Consider the following 17990-nt stretch of genomic DNA (forward strand, 5'->3'; position numbering starts at 1 on the left):
AGGCTGCAGGTTAAAAGCACAGTAGGAGTAAGGGCAAAGAAGCAGGAAACTGCTTTTTAAAAACAGTGGTTGCATCTCAAATCTTTGGAAACACCTTGAAAGATTCACTGCAGCAGCTCTCCAAAGATCAGAAGCAAGAGCCTGTTTCTCCACCAGGCCCCGCCTCCAGGGGGGCGAGGCTAAGAACAGGCGCGCAGGCGCACTAGCGCTGCGGCGCTCAGGCCTTTGGTCCCAGAGGCCCTGTCGGCGTAGTCCGCGGTGGTGGCGGAGGTGGCGGTACCCAGCCCTCCCTCCGCGACTTGTCACCTTGGCTCTGGAGCAGTCGCACTGAGGCAGAAATGCCGCTGTCGGACCGGGCCCTGCTCTTGCTAGGCCTGGTCCTGGGCTCTTTCTGCACCCCTCTAGGATCCGTGGCTCCAGGCAACAATTCCAAAGGTGATGCCTGTGCTCTTGCCCTGATTGTGGGGCTCTCTTCCTCCCTCCCAGCTCCCCTTCATTCTTCCTCCCTACATTCATCCTTTAGTCTCTCGCTCCCTCCCTCAAAGTTTTCCCTCCTTCCCTCTCTCCCTGCCTCCCTGCCTCCCTCCTTGCCTCCCTGTCTTCCTTCCTTGCTTCTATCCATCTTTACATTCATCCTTTCTTCCTTCCCTTCCACTCACTGTCTTTTCTTCCCTCTATCCATACTTCCCTCCTTCCCCAAATTTTTCTTTCTGTTTTGTTAATTAAAAATATGTATTTTATTGATTTTTACAGAGGAGGGGAGAGGGATAGAAAGTTAGAAACATCGATCAGCTGCCTCCTGCACACCCCCTACTGGGGATGTGCTGGTAAGCCAGGTACATGCCCTTGACCGGAATCAAACCTGGGAGCCTTCAGTCCGCAGGCCAATGCTCTATCCACTGAGCCAAACCGGTCAGAGCTTCTTTCTGTTCTTTTAACCTTTTCTCCCTCTCCCTCTTTCTCCCTTGGTCTCTTCCTCTCTCCCTCCCTCATCCAGGCTTGAGGCCATGGCCAAAGCCTAACCCTACTACCTGGGCTCCCTACTACCTGGGACTGAGGCTTCCTCTGTGCACCGACTCCCACCATCTCTGGCTTGATTAGCTGGTTTGTCAAGGTGCAGGGTACAGTTTGGGCCTTTCAGTACCCTAGCACCTACCATGATCTGGGTTCAGTGTCTGTGCAGGTCATCTCACTGAAGCTGCACCCTCCCGTGCAGATGCTCTGAATGTCCTTCTAATCATTGTGGATGACCTGCGTCTCTCCCTGGGTTGTTATGGGGACAAGCTCATAAGGTCTCCAAACATCGACCAATTGGCATCCCACAGTCTCCTCTTCCAGAATGCCTTTGCCCAGGTATGTTGGGGTCCCTAGGTATATATGTGTGCCTTGTGCACTGAGGGTTGGAGAGGGGGATCACCTTAGCAGTTGTTAGATGGCCCTGATTGTGCCAGGCATCTCTCTATTAGAGGGAAGCATCATCTGGAAAATGGCAGTTGTGATAACCTGGTTGTCCACTAACAAGGAAGATTGTATTTTCAAGGTTCCCCTCCTCCTCGGGCCCAAGTAATACCCTGGCCCTAACATACTCAGGATGGTTCTGACCAGCCTTCTTCCCCATAGGTGCTGAGAAGGAAGGGGTGCTATAGAATGGCACCCTCAGACCTGCTGGCTAACTTTGAGTGAGTTCAGCCAGCTTGCCATGGTTGCACTTCATCTCATTATTGAGGGCACCCCCAGAACCCTTGCCTGCTCTGTGCACCTGTGAGATACTGTTGTGAAGAAGGACATTATCATCTGCTGGTTTGAGGGCTGAGTCCTTCCCTCCCTCTTTCCTGGGAAACATTCTGGTGACTGGGTGAAACCCAAATCCCACTGGTTGGCTTTGAGATCTGCATGACTCAGCTGCCAAGCTGTTTGCTGAGGACTCAGTAGGTTGCCTGGTTACATTTTAGCTCCCAGACTGTTTTTCTCTGATGATGTTTGCCTCTGCTTCTGCTCCCTAACAGCAAGCAGTGTGTGCCCCGAGCCGAGTTTCCTTCCTCACAGGGAGGAGACCTGACACCACCCGACTGTATGACTTCAACTCCTATTGGAGAGTGCAGGCTGGAAACTTCTCCACTATCCCCCAGTACTTCAAAGAGAATGGCTACGTGACCATGTCGGTTGGAAAAGTCTTTCACCCAGGTACTGCTTGCTGTCCAAACTCTGGGTTATTTTTTGTTTCATGTCCAAGCACTGGGGATTCTATCCTAGGGTTGGGGCTGTCCTTGCAGAAACCTCTTGGGAATAGGTGGATACCTCATTATTCACTACTGACTTTTTATAAAATCTTACTTCTCAACCTGGCAGGAGGAGTGAAAGGGGGTAAAAAGGGTAGAAGTAACAAAGGGTAGGGGGAGTTTTTCTTCCTTACAGAAATTAGTCATGGTACGGTTTGATTCCTTCAGCTCATGGGGTGGAAGGATGTGCACTGGATTGGATGAGATTCTAGCTCTGTGCCTGACCTTCTGTACTCCAGGGTCCTTGTCAGTAAGTTAGGGATTAAGGATTAGAACATGTGAAGATGTCCCATGTAGCCATAACTGTTGTTGCTGTCTTGCCTAAAGAAGGGGCTGCTGCTTAGGTCTGTGCATTAGGTCAGCAAAAGCAGTGTAAACTGGTACCAAGGACCTATAGAGTGTCAGGGGCTGCTAGTCCTGACCTTCAACACTGCTTGATAAACTGACTCTCTTTAATGCCAAAATGAGAATGCTGAAGAAGACAAACTTTAAGACTTTTTTTTTAACATACAGAAGAATTGCATGATTATTGGACAAAAAGAAAGTATTAACTAAATGTAAAACACTTGTAATCACACCATCCTGTGGGGGAGCTGTATTTTGATATCCACCCTATTCTAGGCACATTGTTTTTCTGATTGGAGATTATTCTGTACATATAATTTTATGTCATGATTTTTAACATAAAATTTTCCCATATAGTTACTCTTCATACAAAGTTTTTTTTTAAATGACATCCCAGTAGTCTAATATATAGATCTACTGTGCTTTAGTCCAAGTTGTTTTCAGATCTTTGCTGTCCCACATACAGCTGAGATGAACATCTCTAGAGGCAGAGTGAACTACTGATGGGCAGTGCCACCAGGAATCCAGACCTCTGGGTTTCAGTCCCAGCTCTGCCACTTCTTAGCTGTGCAGTTGATCTTGAGCAAATCATTCACCCTCTGAGCCTCAGATCCTTCTCTGGGAAGCTGAAGTCATAACTACCTTAATTACCTACCAAGGGAGCGTTCCAGTGCAGGTAGTTCAGGAGTGTGAAAGTGCATTGAAAAACCCAAGCCCTGTATAGAACACAGTGCTTATCATTAGGGGTTACTACTTGAAAGTTTTCAGTAGTTTTCCTTTTGTTCACTGCTTACATCAGCAGCCTTCTTCTGGAACCCAGTTGGCCAGTCCAGGTTGAGGGTAACTTGAGGCTAGGCTAAGTCAGGCCCAGTTTTGAAGGTGAATATGTCAGGAATATTTTGTGTAACCAAAAGTCCACCATCAGGAGAACTTTCTGTAGTCAGTACTCATATTATGATACCCCCTTGTCTGAGTACAGCTGGAGGGAAGAGAGAGTTTTGGGGAGAGGAGGAAATAAAGCAGAGGGGAGATTGTGTTTCAGGAAGGGAGGCCAGATATAGCCTGAGTGGTGGTGTTTGGCCTCCTTCCTCCTGATGGTTAGATTTTGGGATAAGGCTCGAAGCAGAGTGTTAGCCAGAGAACAAAAGTGTTGCCTCTAGTCCTTGTTCAAATACATTTTTCAACTTGTTTTTTGTTCTCAAGACCTTGTTCTGTCAGGGAAGAATCTGTCAAGGATGACAGCAGCCACCTTTTATTCAATGCTAGCTATGTACCAGTTACTGTGCTAGCTGCTCTATTAATCCTCTCCTCAACAGCAAACAAGGTGGGTTTTTATCATAGTCATCATTTCCTGAGGAAGAAATTGAGGCTTGTTGGAGGTCAAGTAGCTTGCCCAAGGTTGCACAAGTACTAAGGAGCAGTGCCGGGATTTGAATCCAGGTCTGTCAGTGACCTCTGCTCTATCCACTATACTTATTGTGTGGATGAGCCCCCCATCCACTGCCCCCCAAATATTTCACTGTGCTGATAATGCTCTTTCTCCTGGGATTCTGACTGCACTACCCTCTCTGCTCCTCCTGGCTAATCCCCTCAAATCCAATTGGTAGCACTTCCCCTAAGACTCCTTGCAAGCCTCGCTGACTCAAAAGCCCTCACTGCAAACCATCACCAGACCCACATCACCTCTGGGCCTGGGGCCTCTCCCACTTAACACAGTACTTCTACTCTAGATAGCTGGCACTGACTGATTTCTTGGTTTCACATGTTGTTATTTTGTCTTCCCAAATAGGCTGTTAACTACTGAGCTTAGGATAGGTTTATGCTTCATGAATGAGCACTGAGCCTGGAGTTCTAAGACATGGGTTGGAGTCCTCGCTTAATCATGTAATATCTGGTTGGCATCAGGCACAGCACCAACCTTCTCTGAGCCTCATCTTCCCACCCAGCCAATGGTGGTGTTTGTGCCTTTGCCACCTTCTTCAAAGGGCAGGTGAGAGGCTCCAGTGAGGGCTGCAGGGCTGTGTTGCTGTAACAGATTGGCTTATCTCACCCTTTTAGGTTTCTTCCTAAGAGCCTAACTTGAGTCATGAAGGTTTTATAGATTGGGAAGTCAGATGCTTAGTGCTCAAATAGAAACCTAGAGAGAGTTGGCTTTAGGGGGATTTATCATCAAGGGGCCTAAGCTCTTGATTTTATAGATTAAAAAACTGAGGCCCAAAGAGGGGAGATGATACTTGCCAAAATGTTTACAAAGTTTTAACTTAGGGTGAGGAGGGCATTGAAAAACCCTTCATGTTTTATTTAGTGACTTTCTTTTTTTCCCCCCTTCAAGGAATATCTTCTAATCATAGTGATGATTTTCCATATAGCTGGTCGGTTCTACCTTATCATCCCTCCTCTGAAAAGTATGAAAATACTAAGGTAAGGATATGAACAGGGTATGGTTCCAAAGAAGAACCACTTTTACCTTGTCTAGTAATTTAAGGTTAACTATTGTGTATGCTATACCTTCTTTCAAGCTGGTTATCCATTGAGGTTTGTGGGTTTTGTTTGTGATTATGACTTGGCAAAGACAAGTGTTGAGATCTTTGACATTAGGTCCAGTGGGAGAGGTGGTTTTGTTTTAGAAGTGAGCGGGCATGCCTTGTTCTAGTGTTTAAGACTTGTTTAATGGCTCCTTGGTGCTCATTCTGGATAAGGCTCTGTGCTGAGTGTTATAGAAGATCTGAGACATGGAAGGGAGGGAGAGAGAGAGAGAGAGAGAGAGAGAGAGAGAGAGAGAGAGAGAGAGAGACAGAGACCTGTGCTTCAGGACTGGGACCTTCAGCCCAGATTATCTATCTGTCTGTCTTAGGCCTAATGGGTATGTTCAGGTGCTGAGATCTTTGATAAGAGTTTTAAAATGTTAGAGCATTATGGAAGAAAAGGAATATACAAAGTAATTTAATCTTGGTTCAGATGAATTCCCAATCTATAAATGAAACTGAAACCCATATTTAAGAAATTCAGAAGACCAGCTGCTGGACTGAGAAGTGACATGCTCCTTGGAGGATTTTAGATACATCATATGGAGAAGGGTGTGGATTTGTGGGGGTTGGTGTATTGGAGTATTTTAAATTCTTGACAGCTTTCCATTTTATATAGAGTGAAAGGTATGGGCTCTGGACTTCTCATGGCTTGAGTATTAACAGAATGAGATTGGAAGACCCCATCTCAATCCCTACATTCCCTGAAACCATCTTGCTACTTAAAAAAAAAAAAAAATATATATATATATATATATATATATATATATATATATATTTATATATAAATATATCTTTTTATTGATTTCAGAGAAGAAGGGAGAGAGAGAGAGAGAGATAGAAACATCAGTGATGAGAGAGAATCATTGATTGGCTGCCTCCTGCATGCTCCACACTAGGGATCGAGCCCACAACCTGAGCATGCTCCCTGACAGGGAATTGAACCATGACCTCCTGGTTCATAGGTCGACACTCAACCACTGAGCCATGCTGGCCAGGCTATTTTGCTACTTTTTAGTGACCTTTCAAATGCCAGGCCCATGTCCCCCACTCTGCATTTGTTCTCAAAGTGGTGGGTCTGACTGTGCCAAATCCCTTGTGAGTGCTGGAGATCATATAGAGAGGAGCAGATGCTGGGAGTCAGGTGCTGGGCTGTCCAGCCTGGGGCTGGGTGGACATGGCAGCCTGTGGAAAGACGCTCCTTTTTGACATGGAGCAGCAGCTGCCGCTGCCCCTGGGTCTTTGTAAGGTGGAAATCATGGTCAAAATTGACTTTGGCCCTTGGCCAGCATGGCTACTTTGGGAAATGAAGCAGTGGGTTACATTCTGTGCATGGTGTGGTTGAGGATCTGGTAATTCCATAGACTGTCACCTTAATCTGTCTTTGAAATTGAAGATAATTTTTAAAAAATTTTTGAGATATAATTCAAATATCATAAAAATCACCCTTTAACGTGTACAATTCAATGATTTTTAGTATAACCACAGAGTTGTGCAACCATCACCAAAACCAATTTAAGACCATTTTGTTATCCCAAAAAGTAGCATTGTACCCATTATCATTCACTAACTATTTCCTCTCAATCCCCAGCCTGTGGCAAAAACTGATCTTTCTCTTTGATTTGCCACTTTTGGACATCCTACCTAATAATAGACAAATATGCAAATAGACCATACCTCCACGACACCAAAGCCACGCCCACCAGCCCAAGCCACGCACACCAGCCAATCAGGGCGAGTATGCAAATAAACCGAACCAAGATGGCTACAGCTACCGAGAGCAAGGTTTCCCAGGCAACAGAGAGAAACAAGCTTTCCGCCTGCCCTTGACAGGCCTAAGCCTCTACTCAAGCTACAAAGTTTCAATTATAGAAGGTAAACAAATTCAAACAGAATGGCGGCAGCCACGGAGCTGGAGAGACCAGGCCAGGGTTGCCCACGGTAATGGAGAAAGCAAAGCTTTCCGCACACCCAGGCCCGGCTCAGGCCTCTGCTTAAGGCTACAAAGTTTCAATTATAGAAGGTGAATTAACTCAAACAGAAATGGCTGCCGGTGGAGCATGCAGGAGGCTTGGCTCCGCTCCAGGCTACAAAGTTTCAATTGTAAAAGGTAAATAAATTCCAGATACCAGTGCCTACGCTTGGGTCCCCAAGGGGCGTGGCTGGCCTGCAAACCACCACAGGCCCCTTGCTCAAGCTGCCCCATGCCCCAAGGGAACCCCCACCCTTATATGGGACACCCTTCAGGCCAAACCAGCTGGCCCCCACTCCTGCACCAGGCCTCTATCCTATCTAATAAAAGAGTAATATGCAGATTGACCACCACTCCAACACACAATATGTGTGCCCCCATGTGGTCAAAGACCCTGCCCCCATGTGGACACAAGATGGCCAGCACAAGATGGCCAGCAGGGGAAGGGCAGTTGGGAGGCACCCGGCCTGCAAGGGAGGGAAGTTGGAGGCGATCAACCCTGCAGGGGAGGGCAGTTAGGGGTGACCGGGCCGGCAGAGGAGGGAAGTTGGGGGCAAACAGGCTGGCAGGGGAACAATTAGGCTGGCAGCTGAGTGGTTAGGGGTGATCAGGGTGGCAGGCAGAAACGGTTAGGGGCAATCAGGAAGGCAGGCAGGCAAGCAGTTGGGAGCCAGCAGTCCTGGATTGTGAGAGGGATAACAGTGGGATCGGGCCTAAATGGGCAGTTGGACATCCCTCGAGGGGTCCCAGATTGGAGAGGGTACAGGCTGGGCTGAGGGACAACCCCCACCCCCTGTGCATGAATTTCGTGCACCAGGCCTCTAGTTTTGTATAAATGGAATCGTATAGTATATGTCCTTTTATGTCTGGCTATTTTAACTTAGTATAATGTTTTTAAGGTTCCTCCATTTTGTAGCATGGATCAGAACTTCAATATTCTTATAGTCAGACAGTATTCCATTTTATTTATCCATTCATCAGTTAGTGGACATTTGTGTTATGTCCACTTTTTAGCTGCTATAAACATGCACAAGTTTTTGTATGGACCTGCTTTAACTTCTCTCGGGTAGAATCTCTAGGTCAAGTGTTTGTGTGGACTTAGGTTTTTACTTTTTGTTATATACCTAGGTGTGGAATTGTTGGGTCATATAATAACTACTAGAGGCCCGGTGCACTAAATTTGTGCATGGGGAGGGTGGGGGTTGGATGTGTCCCTAAGCCCAGCCTGTATCCTCTCTAATCTGGGACCCCTCTCACAATCCAGGACTGCTGGCTCCCAACCACTCACCTGCCTGTCTGCCTGATTGCCCCTAACTGCTTCTGCCTGCCAGACTGATCACCTCCTAACCACTCCCCTGCTAGCCTGATCGATGCCTAACTGCTCCCCTGCAGGCCTGGTCACCCCTAACTGCCCTCCCCTGCTGGCCCAGTCACCCCTAACTGCCCTCCCTTGCCAGCCTGGTCACCCCCAACTGTCCTCCCCTGCAGGCCTGGTCCCCCACAACTGCCCTCCCCTGCAGGCCTTGTCCCCCTCAACTGCCCTCCCCTGCCAGCCTGGTCGCCCCCAACTGCCCTCCCCTGCAGGCCTGGTTGCCCCTAACTGTCCTCCCCTGCCAGCCTGGTTGCCCCTAACTGTCCTCCCCTGCCGGCCTGGTCCCCCACAACTGCCCTCCCCTGCAGGCCTTGTCCCCCTCAACTGCCCTCCCCTGCCAGCCTGGTCGCCCCAACTGCCCTCCCCTGCAGGCCTGGTTGCCCCTAACTGTCCTCCCCTGCCAGCCTGGTTGCCCCCAACTGCCCTCCCCTGCTGGACGGTCACCCCTAACTGCCCTCCCCTGCAGGCCTGGGTCCCCCCCAACTGTCCTCTGCTGGCCTGATTGCCCCTAACTGCCCTTCCCTGCCAGCCTGGTCGCCCCTAACTACCCTCCGCTGCTGGCCCAGTCACCCCTAACTGCCCTCCCCTGCTGGCCTGGTTGCCCCCAACTTCCCCTTCCCTGCAGGCCTGGTTGCCCCTAACTGTCCTCCCCTGTTGGCCTGGTTGCCCCCAACTGCCCTCCCCTGCAGGCCTGGTCACCCCTAACTGCCCTCCCCTGCTGGCCCAGTCACCCCTAACTGCCCTCCTTTGCCAGCCTGGTCCTCCCCAACTGTCCTCCCCTGAAGGCCTGGTTGCCCCCAACTGTCCTCCTCTGCAGGCCTGGTCTCCCCCCACTGCCCTCCCCTGCCAGCCTGGTCACCCCCAACTGCCCTCCCCTGCAGGGCTGGTCCCCCCAACTGCCCTCCCCTGCAGGCCTGGGTCCCCCCAACTGCCCTCCCCTGCTGGCCTGATCGCCCACAACTGCCCTCCCCTGCTGGCCATCTTGTGGTGGCCATCTTTGACCACATGGGGGTAGCCATCTTGTGTGTTATAGTGATGGTCAATTTGCATATTACTATTTTATTAGTTAGGATGTTTAACTTTTTTCAGAACTGTCAGAGTGTTTTTCAAAGTAGCTGCATCATTTCACATTCCCACCAATAATGTATGAGAATTCCAATTTCCCCACATCCTTGCCAACACTCGTTATTTTCCATTTTTAAACATTATAGCCACCCTAGTGGTTTTGATTTACATTTCCATGATGACTAAAGATTTTAAGCATCATTATGTGTGCTTATTGATCATTTGTATATTTTCTTTGGAGAAATATCTATTCAAGTCCTTTAGCCATTTTTAAATGGGCTTATTTCTTTATTGAGTTGGAGACAGATTTTTTTGATCATTAGTTTACTTGAGTTTCCTTTAATTATGATATATAGACAGAGGATTAACAGCAGGGAGGTAAGTGATGGTGGATTTCTGGCCCCTCTCTGGGAAAGCAGAAACACTTCTCTGTTTAAGTTCTACTTCCTGTGTCTCTGTCCTGAATGACTAATACTTAATGGGCTGGGTTGCTGATATGATTGTTAAATACATTGTGTATGTAAAATCCATGACTTCTATTTCTTGCACTTAACAAGCTGACTTTATATATTTTGTTTTGAAAGACATGTAGAGGGCCAGATGGAGAACTCCATGCCAACCTGATTTGCCCTGTGGATGTGGCAGATATACCCGAGGGTACCTTGCCTGATAAACAGAGCACCAAGAAAGCCATACGATTGTTGGAAAAAATGAAAACATCTGTCAGTCCTTTTTTCCTGGCTGTTGGGTATCACAAGCCACACATCCCCTTCAGATATCCCAAGGTGAAGAGCTGGCTGAGGGCTGATCCAACATAGTCATGACAGCTGTGCTGTTTGTTAAAGAAGGGGTTTTTATAGTGAAGGTGGCCATGTCCTGCCATCCCTGATCAGCAAGGGTGCCTGATGATTCGAGTATACTTGGTGGTGTGAAGGTGGGATTCAGAGGTCAAGGCTAAGTAGTAGACTTAGTACATATAAGAATCTTGTTGGAAATGCTTGGCTTTCTACTTTCCTCCATTGGAGGGTTTTATTTCCTTTCCTTGAACTCAATGAGAAAATGTTGAGTTGGTTGATGAGATCATCATAGAGAAGTGAGTCAGAGCTGCCAAGGCCTACAATAGGGGATGGTCCTTGGGACACAATTCCAGGGAATGTGTATCTCTCTTCAGTAATTCCATTTCCCCCAGAGCCTGTCAGCTCAGACTCCTTATACACACAGCACTGCATTTTTTGTTGGAACCTCAAATCCTGTGCTTGCCATGTATATCATTTAGAGCTTGTAATATCTTTTTAAAAATATTTTCCCTATCATTGTTAGCGTTTCTTTATTGTGTTTCCCTGGGCCTGAGCAGCCCACTTTTTAACTCCTCATCCCTTGCTCATGAGGAGAGTTGAGACTAGAAGGCATGTTCTTTGATGCTGCTGGTATCTTGCTTAGATTGTCCCAGGGGATCTCACCTTTTTAGCAGGAGCTGTCAGGTCCCTTGATGGAGCAAGTCTCACTTCTTTTGCTTTTTGTGCAGAAGAATTAACCTTGCAGACCTCATTATCATCCTTTGGAAGTTCTGCTTATGAGCTTAACCCTGGCTGGGAACCTGAATCTCTGGAGTGTTCCTACCATTCCAAGAACTGATGAGTGGCTCACTATACCTGTACTGTTTATGCAAACCCTTACCTTCCTGCATGACATCTGGAAGTTTGGTATGTGTAGGCAGAGGATGCCAGGGTGACCAGCCCTAGTAAAAACCCTGGATTCTAAGGCTTTAATGAGCTTCCCTGGTGGCAGGATTTCATACATGTTATCACACAACTCGTTGCTGGGGGAATTAAGCACATCCTGTGTGACTTCACGAGGAGAGGACTCTGGAAGCTTGTGCCTGGTTTTCTCCAGACTTCATCCATGTGGTTTTCCACTTTGCTGAATGTGTTTGGTCTCCTTTAACTGTAATCAATCATAACCATGAGTATGACTGTGTGCTGAGTTCCTGTGAATTACAAACCTGAGGGTGGTTTGGGGAACTGACAATACCTCTCCACACCTTTTCTAGTTGCAATGGAGGGAGGATAGGAACAGGAGTGCATGATTTTATGAGGGAAGAGAGCTGTCACTACTCTGTTAAAAACAAGTCACAGTATTTCATTACCATTGGCATCTTGTGAGAGTGACTTAAGGTCCGACTTTCAGGTGGGGAAATGTCTGAGCAGTGTTAGTGAGTCACCATATAAATGCATCACAGGCTTAGAAAAAAGGCAACATAAATACTGATAGAGTCTCAGCCCTGTGACTTTGCTAAAAGAGTGACAATCTGGTGGCTTTATGTGCTTTTCCTCAAGGAGTTTCAGAAATTGTATCCCTTGGAGAACATCACCCTGGCTCCTGATCCCCAGGTCCCTCTTGGCCTCCCTCCTGTAGCCTATAACCCCTGGATGGACATCAGGCAGCGGGAGGACGTCGAAGCTCTAAATCTCAGTGTGCCCTATGGCTCAATTCCTGTGGACTTTCAGGTACCAAGAATATATTTTGGGGAAGTATTGGACACTTATGGCATGATGTCACTTCTCCGTAGATACTATGTACTAAGAACTTACCTCTGTGCAAAGCATCTTACAAATTGCTGGGGTTTGGGGTGGTCTGGGGGCATTTATGACATGGGAAGTGCTGGATGGATAAAGTGTCACCCAGTCAGTGTCTCCACTTCCAAAGAAAGAGGCATCTGGAGATTTGGTAACTCACTGGATGTGGGCACAGGAGTGAGGAAGAGGCCTGAATGATCATCAGTAACTCATGGAGAATGCTATTTAATCTAAGTGATAGTTCATCAGTTATAGGGTAGTGGGCAACTCCTGTGATGCCCAGAATACTCATTTTGCTGGTACTTGCGGGTCCCCTCTGAGGAAAATGCAAAATGGGCGCGCATCACTCTCAGGGGGTACCTTGGTGAGCAGGGTATTGGAGCAGAGAGAGCTGGGGCACCAACATGGCTAGTGCCATCCAGCTGCAACGTCTGGTTTCATCAGCTGAAGGAGAAATCTAGAGTCACCCTTGGAGTCCTTGTCTCCTTCCCTTGCATGTTCCCTCCCCTCTCTCACTCCTACTTACTCTCCCTAATCCCTCTCAAATCTATACTGGCATCTTGCTCTTTCTTCACATCTTTCCCAACCACTGCAGTGGGTCTGGATGTATTTTGTTTATTTAACAAGTATCTATTGAGCCCTTCCTGTGTGCCCAGCACTAATATAGTATCATTTTTTCTTGAGCCCCTGGAATCTGCTTTGGGCTGTTGCCTGAGGAATCATGCTGATCTGCAGCCCAGAATGCATCAATTCCTCACCCTGAACATCCTCAGTGCCTTCCTTTGCCTCCAGTGAGGGACCTCCACTCCTTGGATGGACCCACCCGGTCTGGATCATCTGACCTGCCTTTCAGCATCCTCCCCCATCCCCTTGGCCCTCTTGTTTTATTTTTCAGACACAGCAGCCAGCTAACTGGCCCCAAATACACCCTGCTGTGGTGACTCTGCTCCATCCTGTGCTCTGTAGCCTCTGTTTAGCGTGTTTTATCCCAAATTGTCTGACTGCCAGTACCCTTTCTCAGATGCTAACTCTTCTGTGAGATCTTCCCTGATTTCCCCAGGCTGACTTGAGGGCTCATCCTCCCATGTCATCCCTGGGCCCCAATAGTAATGTGCACTTTCTTGTCTCCAAGCCTGTGTTCTCACTGGACAGGTGACTCATTAAGGGTAGGGACCACATCTGTTTCTTTCCCTATTTCCAGCAGCTAGCATAGGAAGGCAGACATAGTCTTGAATAGGACACAGCCATCCTGACAGGTGTCTTTGATCCCCAGGAGGATCAAAGTTCCCCAAGCCATAGACTGAAGGCTTTTATCTAGTAGACATTTAAAGTAGGCCAAGGTTCAGCATAATCCTCTTAGAAGGTTGTTAGATAGATATTATTTTTTACCTCATAGGGAGAACAGGTGAGTCTCATGATTGCCCTCACCTGGCAGTGAGAAAAGATGCCAGGAGGTCCAGCCGATAAGATGGCTGGGCATATGGTGGAAGCGGTGGCTGCTATGACAGGGCAGTGGCCCGCTTATTTCTCATCCTTGGTGGGGATTCATCTTTTTCTTTAATATTTATGAATAAGGCTGGGAGAGGAGTCATCCAAGAAGGGGCCATGACACTTTTACATCAGTGCTTGGCCTGGCTGCTCCGGAAATCCCTCTTGGGTTTAGGGAGTATGGAGGGTGTGATGCTCTCTTGTCCCACCATTGCTCTCTGGCTGCTGGGGATTTGTTAGAAATGAGCCTCACATGCCAGCCGTGGGCAATGAAGAAAAGCAGTTGCCAGTCTTCTGTTGGGTTAGAAAGTAGTCAGAAGAAAGGCCCATCCATTCCTGTTGTTATAAGTTGAATTGTGTTCCTCAAAAAGATATGTTGAAGTCCTGATCCCCAGTAGCTCAGAATGTGACCTTATTTGGAGTTTGGGTCTTTTCAGATGTAACAAGTTAAAAATGAATAGTCCTATTGGAGTAGGGTGGCCCCTGACTCAATCTGACTGGGAAGAGGAGAGAGATACATGGGGAAGAACTCCATGTGAAGACAGAGTCAGAGATGTGAGTGCTATAGCTGCAAGGCAAGGAACGCCAAGGACTGCTGCCACTACCAGAAGCTGGAAGAGGCAAGACCTTCTCCTCAAGCCTTCAGAGAGAGAATGACCCTGTGGATACCCTGATTTCAGACTTCTGGATTTCAGAACTGGGAGAAAATATATTTTGTTGTTTTAAGCCCTCCACTTTGTCATCCTTTGTTACAGCAGCAACAGGAAATGGATACAGCTTTATAGTATCTTTGGAGTGACCTTCAGCAGAGTTTGGAGGGACTGAGGGATCAGTTTCTGTGTACATGGTCATCTCCTGGGACCTGTAAGAGTATGTGAAGGAGACAGAAAGGAACAGTAAGTGGCACATCAATCTGCTGTGCCCTAAGTGAAATCTGATCCCCTTAAAAAAGAATCTTACTTATAGACCTGCATAATCGCTGTGACTATTGGGCGAGGGGATGTAGATAGTATAGAAATGAATGATATGTTTTGACTGAGAAAATCAAGGGCATTAGCACAGGGGTGGTATTTGGGAGGGATGTTCAGGTGAACACTGTCTATGCTACAGCAACTTAAATCACAGTCACATTATTACTATTATTTTTTAAATTTGTAGAGGAAAATACGTCAGAGCTACTTTGCCTCTGTTTCCTACATGGATACACAGGTTGGCCACCTTTTGAGTGCTTTGGATGACCTTCAGCTGGCCAACAGCACTATTGTTGCATTTACCTCAGATCACGGTAAGCATTTTAAAATGCTCTGGTGAGTCACTCACTTGGGGTGCTTGTATGGCCACCTTGTTAGTCCTGTTACCTCTCTCCATGTCTCTGTGGCTCAGAGGAGCACGTTGGATGCTGGGATGGTAGAGGTGGGTGGATGGGGGGAATCTGTAGCAACCTTTTATTTTTTTGCTTGATAAAGTCAGAAGGAAACCTCCATTTGTGTGAGAAGCCTTTTTATCCCCCATTTCTAACATAGAGGGTTTATCTTAGGAGGATCCAGAACATTCTTGATAGAACTCAACAAGGCCTTCAGATCTGCCTCTACTCCTCCACTCCATCCTTTCTGCCATGAGTCTGGGATTAACAATTATCTCTTTTAAGGCAGTTTCCCATTTTTTCAAAAAATGGAAACATGTTTTTTTTTTTTAATTTCTTTTTAATTTGAAAAATTTTAAATATGCCCAAGAGGAAAGAATAAACAACAACTCCTTGGTTTCCATCCATCTTCCTGCTACCCAGGTATGCACTCATGGCAGTCTTGTTCATCTCATCCTTCCCCACACCCCACCTCTGAATTGCTTTAAAGCAAATCCCAGGTTGTTCAGTTTTAATGATAGAATTTCTAAAAAATTTTGGCTTTTTTGAAGTACAACCACATTACCATTACATACCTAGAACCAAAAAAACAATAATTTAATACCATTCTATCAAATAAAAGGGTAATATGCAAATTGATGGTCACTCCAACACAAAAATTGGCTGCCCCCTTGTGGTGAAAGATGGCTGCTCCCATGTGGACACAAGATGGCCACCACAAGATGCCCATCAGGGGAGGGCAGTTGTGGACGATCAGGCCAGCAGGGGAGGGCAGTTAGGGGGACTAGGCATGCATGGGAGGGTAATTAGGGGCAATCAGGTTTCCAGGGGAGAGCAGTTAGGGGTGACTGGGCCAGCAGAGGAGGGAGTTGGGGGTTACCAGGCTTCCAGGGGAGGACAGTTGGGGGACCAGGCCTGCAGGGGAGGGCAGTTGGGGGGACCAGGCCTGCAGGGGAGGGCAGTTGGGGGGACCATGCATGCAGGGGAGGGCAGTTGGGGGGACCAGGCCTACAAGGGAGGGCAGTTAGGGGCAATCAGGCCTGCAGGGGAGGGAAGTAGGGGGAAAGCAGGCCTGCAGGGGAGGGCAGTTGGGGACAATGAGGCCTGCGGGGGAGGGCAGTTAGTGGTGACCGGTCCAGCAGGGGAGGGCTGTTGGGAGGGTCACGGCCTGCAAGGGAGGGTGGTCAGGGGTCACCGGGCGAGCAGAGGAGGGCAGTTAGGGGCAATCTGGCTTACAGGGGAGGGAAGTTTGGGGGTACCAGGCCTGCAGGGACAACAGTTCGGAGGGACCAAGCCTGTAAGGGAGGGCAGTTGGGGCCAATCAGGCCTGCAGGGGAGGGCAGTTAGGGTTGATCAGGCCAGCAGGAGAGGGCAGTTGCAGGGGACCAGGTGTGCAGGGGAGGGCAATTAGGGGCAATCAGACCTACAGGGGAGGGCAGTTGGGGGTGACAAGGCCTGCAAGGGAGGACAATTGTGGGCAATAAGGTCTGCAAGGGAGGGCAGTTGGGAGGGACCAGGCCTGCAGGGAAGGGCAGTTGGGAGGGACCAGGCCTACAAAGGAGGACAATCAGGGCCAATCAGACCTGCAGGGGAGGGCAGTTGGGGAGGACCAGGCCTGCAGGGAAGGGCAGTTGGGAGGGACCAAGCCTACAAGGGAGGACAATCAGGGGCAATCAGGCCTGCAGGGGAGGGCAGTTATGGTTGACCGGGACAGTAGGGGAAGGCAGTTGGTGGGGACCAGGTGTGCAGGGGAGGGCAGTTGGGGGGGGGGGAGGACCAGGCCTGCAGGGGAGGGAAGTAGTGGGGGACCAGACCTGCAGGGGAGGGCAGTTGGAAGGGGGGAACCAGGCCTGCAAGTGAGGGCAGTTGGGGACAATGAGGCCTGCAGGGGAGGGCTGTTTAGGGGTGACCAGGCCAGCAGGGGAGGGTAGATGGGGGGGGGGGGGTCCAGGCATGCAGAAAAGGGCAGTTGGGGGGGGCAAGGAATTTAGGGCAGGGCAGTTAGGGGGGACCAGTCCTGCAGGGGAGGGCAGTTGGGGAGGACCAGGCCTGCAGGCGAGGGAAGTAGTGGGGGACCAGACCTGCAGGGGAGGGCAGTTGGAGGAACCAGGCCTGCAAGTGAGGGCAGTTGGGGACAATGAGGCCTGCAGGGGAGGGCTGTTAGGGGTGACCAGGCCAGCAGGGGAGGGTAGTTGGGGGGGGGGCGTCCAGGCATGCAGGAGAGGACAGTTGGGGGGGACCAAGCATTTAGGGAAGGGCAATATGGGGGGACCAGGCCTGCAGGGGAGGGCAGTAGGGGAGGACCAGGTCTGCAAGGGAGGGCAGTTGGAGACAATCAGGCCAGCAGGGGAGGGCAGCTAGGGTTGACCAGGCCCGCAGAAGAGGACATTGTGGGGGGGGGGGAAAGGCCTCCAAGGGAGGACAGTTGGGAGGACCAAGCCAATAGGAGAGAGCAGTTGGGGGGGACAAGGCCTGCAGAGGAGGGCACTTGGATGGACAAGTCCTGCAGGGGAGGGCAGTTGGTGGGGACCAGGCCTGAAAGGGAAGACAATTACGGGCAATAAGGTCTGCAAGGGAGGGAAGTTGGGGGGGACCAGGCCTGCAAGGAAGGGCAGTTGGGAGGGACCAGGCCTACAAGGGAGGACAATCAGGGGCAATCAGACCTGCAGGGGAGGGCAGTTATGGTTGACTGGGACAGCAGTGGAGGGCAGTTGGTGGGGACCAGGCGTGCCGGGGTGGGCAGTTGGGGGGGTGGGACCAGGCTTGCAGGCGAGGGAAGTTGGGGGATCCAGGCCTGCATGGGAGGACAGTTGGGAGGATTGAGCCAATAGGTGAGGGCAGTTGGAGGGGACCAGGCCTGCAGGGGAGGGCAGTTGGGTGGGACCAGGCCTGCAGGGGAGGGCGGTTGGGGGGAACAGGCCTGCAGGGGAGGGCAGTTGGGGACAATGAGGCCTGCAGGGGAGGGCAGTTAGGGGTGACCGGGCCAGCAGGGGAGCGCAGTTGGG

The 17990-nt window shown here is 49.3% G+C and overlaps 1 protein-coding gene across 1 annotated transcript in view; it reads left to right on the plus strand.

Moving 5' to 3' along the window:
- The first annotated feature begins 243 nt into the window (after nt 1-243).
- The window catches only part of IDS (iduronate 2-sulfatase), a 54532-nt gene continuing 36785 nt past the window's right edge, over nt 244-17990 (plus strand). Inside the window, exons 1-7 of the mRNA XM_054726803.1 lie at nt 244-435; nt 1217-1353; nt 2007-2184; nt 4957-5045; nt 10143-10343; nt 11895-12065; nt 14781-14907. Of these exons, the coding sequence (XP_054582778.1) occupies nt 339-435; nt 1217-1353; nt 2007-2184; nt 4957-5045; nt 10143-10343; nt 11895-12065; nt 14781-14907 (1000 nt within the window). The 5' untranslated portion in view covers nt 244-338. The remainder of the gene's footprint in view (nt 436-1216; nt 1354-2006; nt 2185-4956; nt 5046-10142; nt 10344-11894; nt 12066-14780; nt 14908-17990) is intronic.

This window comes from Eptesicus fuscus, chromosome 1, assembly GCF_027574615.1.
Source record: "Eptesicus fuscus isolate TK198812 chromosome 1, DD_ASM_mEF_20220401, whole genome shotgun sequence".
Taxonomy (NCBI): domain Eukaryota; kingdom Metazoa; phylum Chordata; class Mammalia; order Chiroptera; family Vespertilionidae; genus Eptesicus; species Eptesicus fuscus.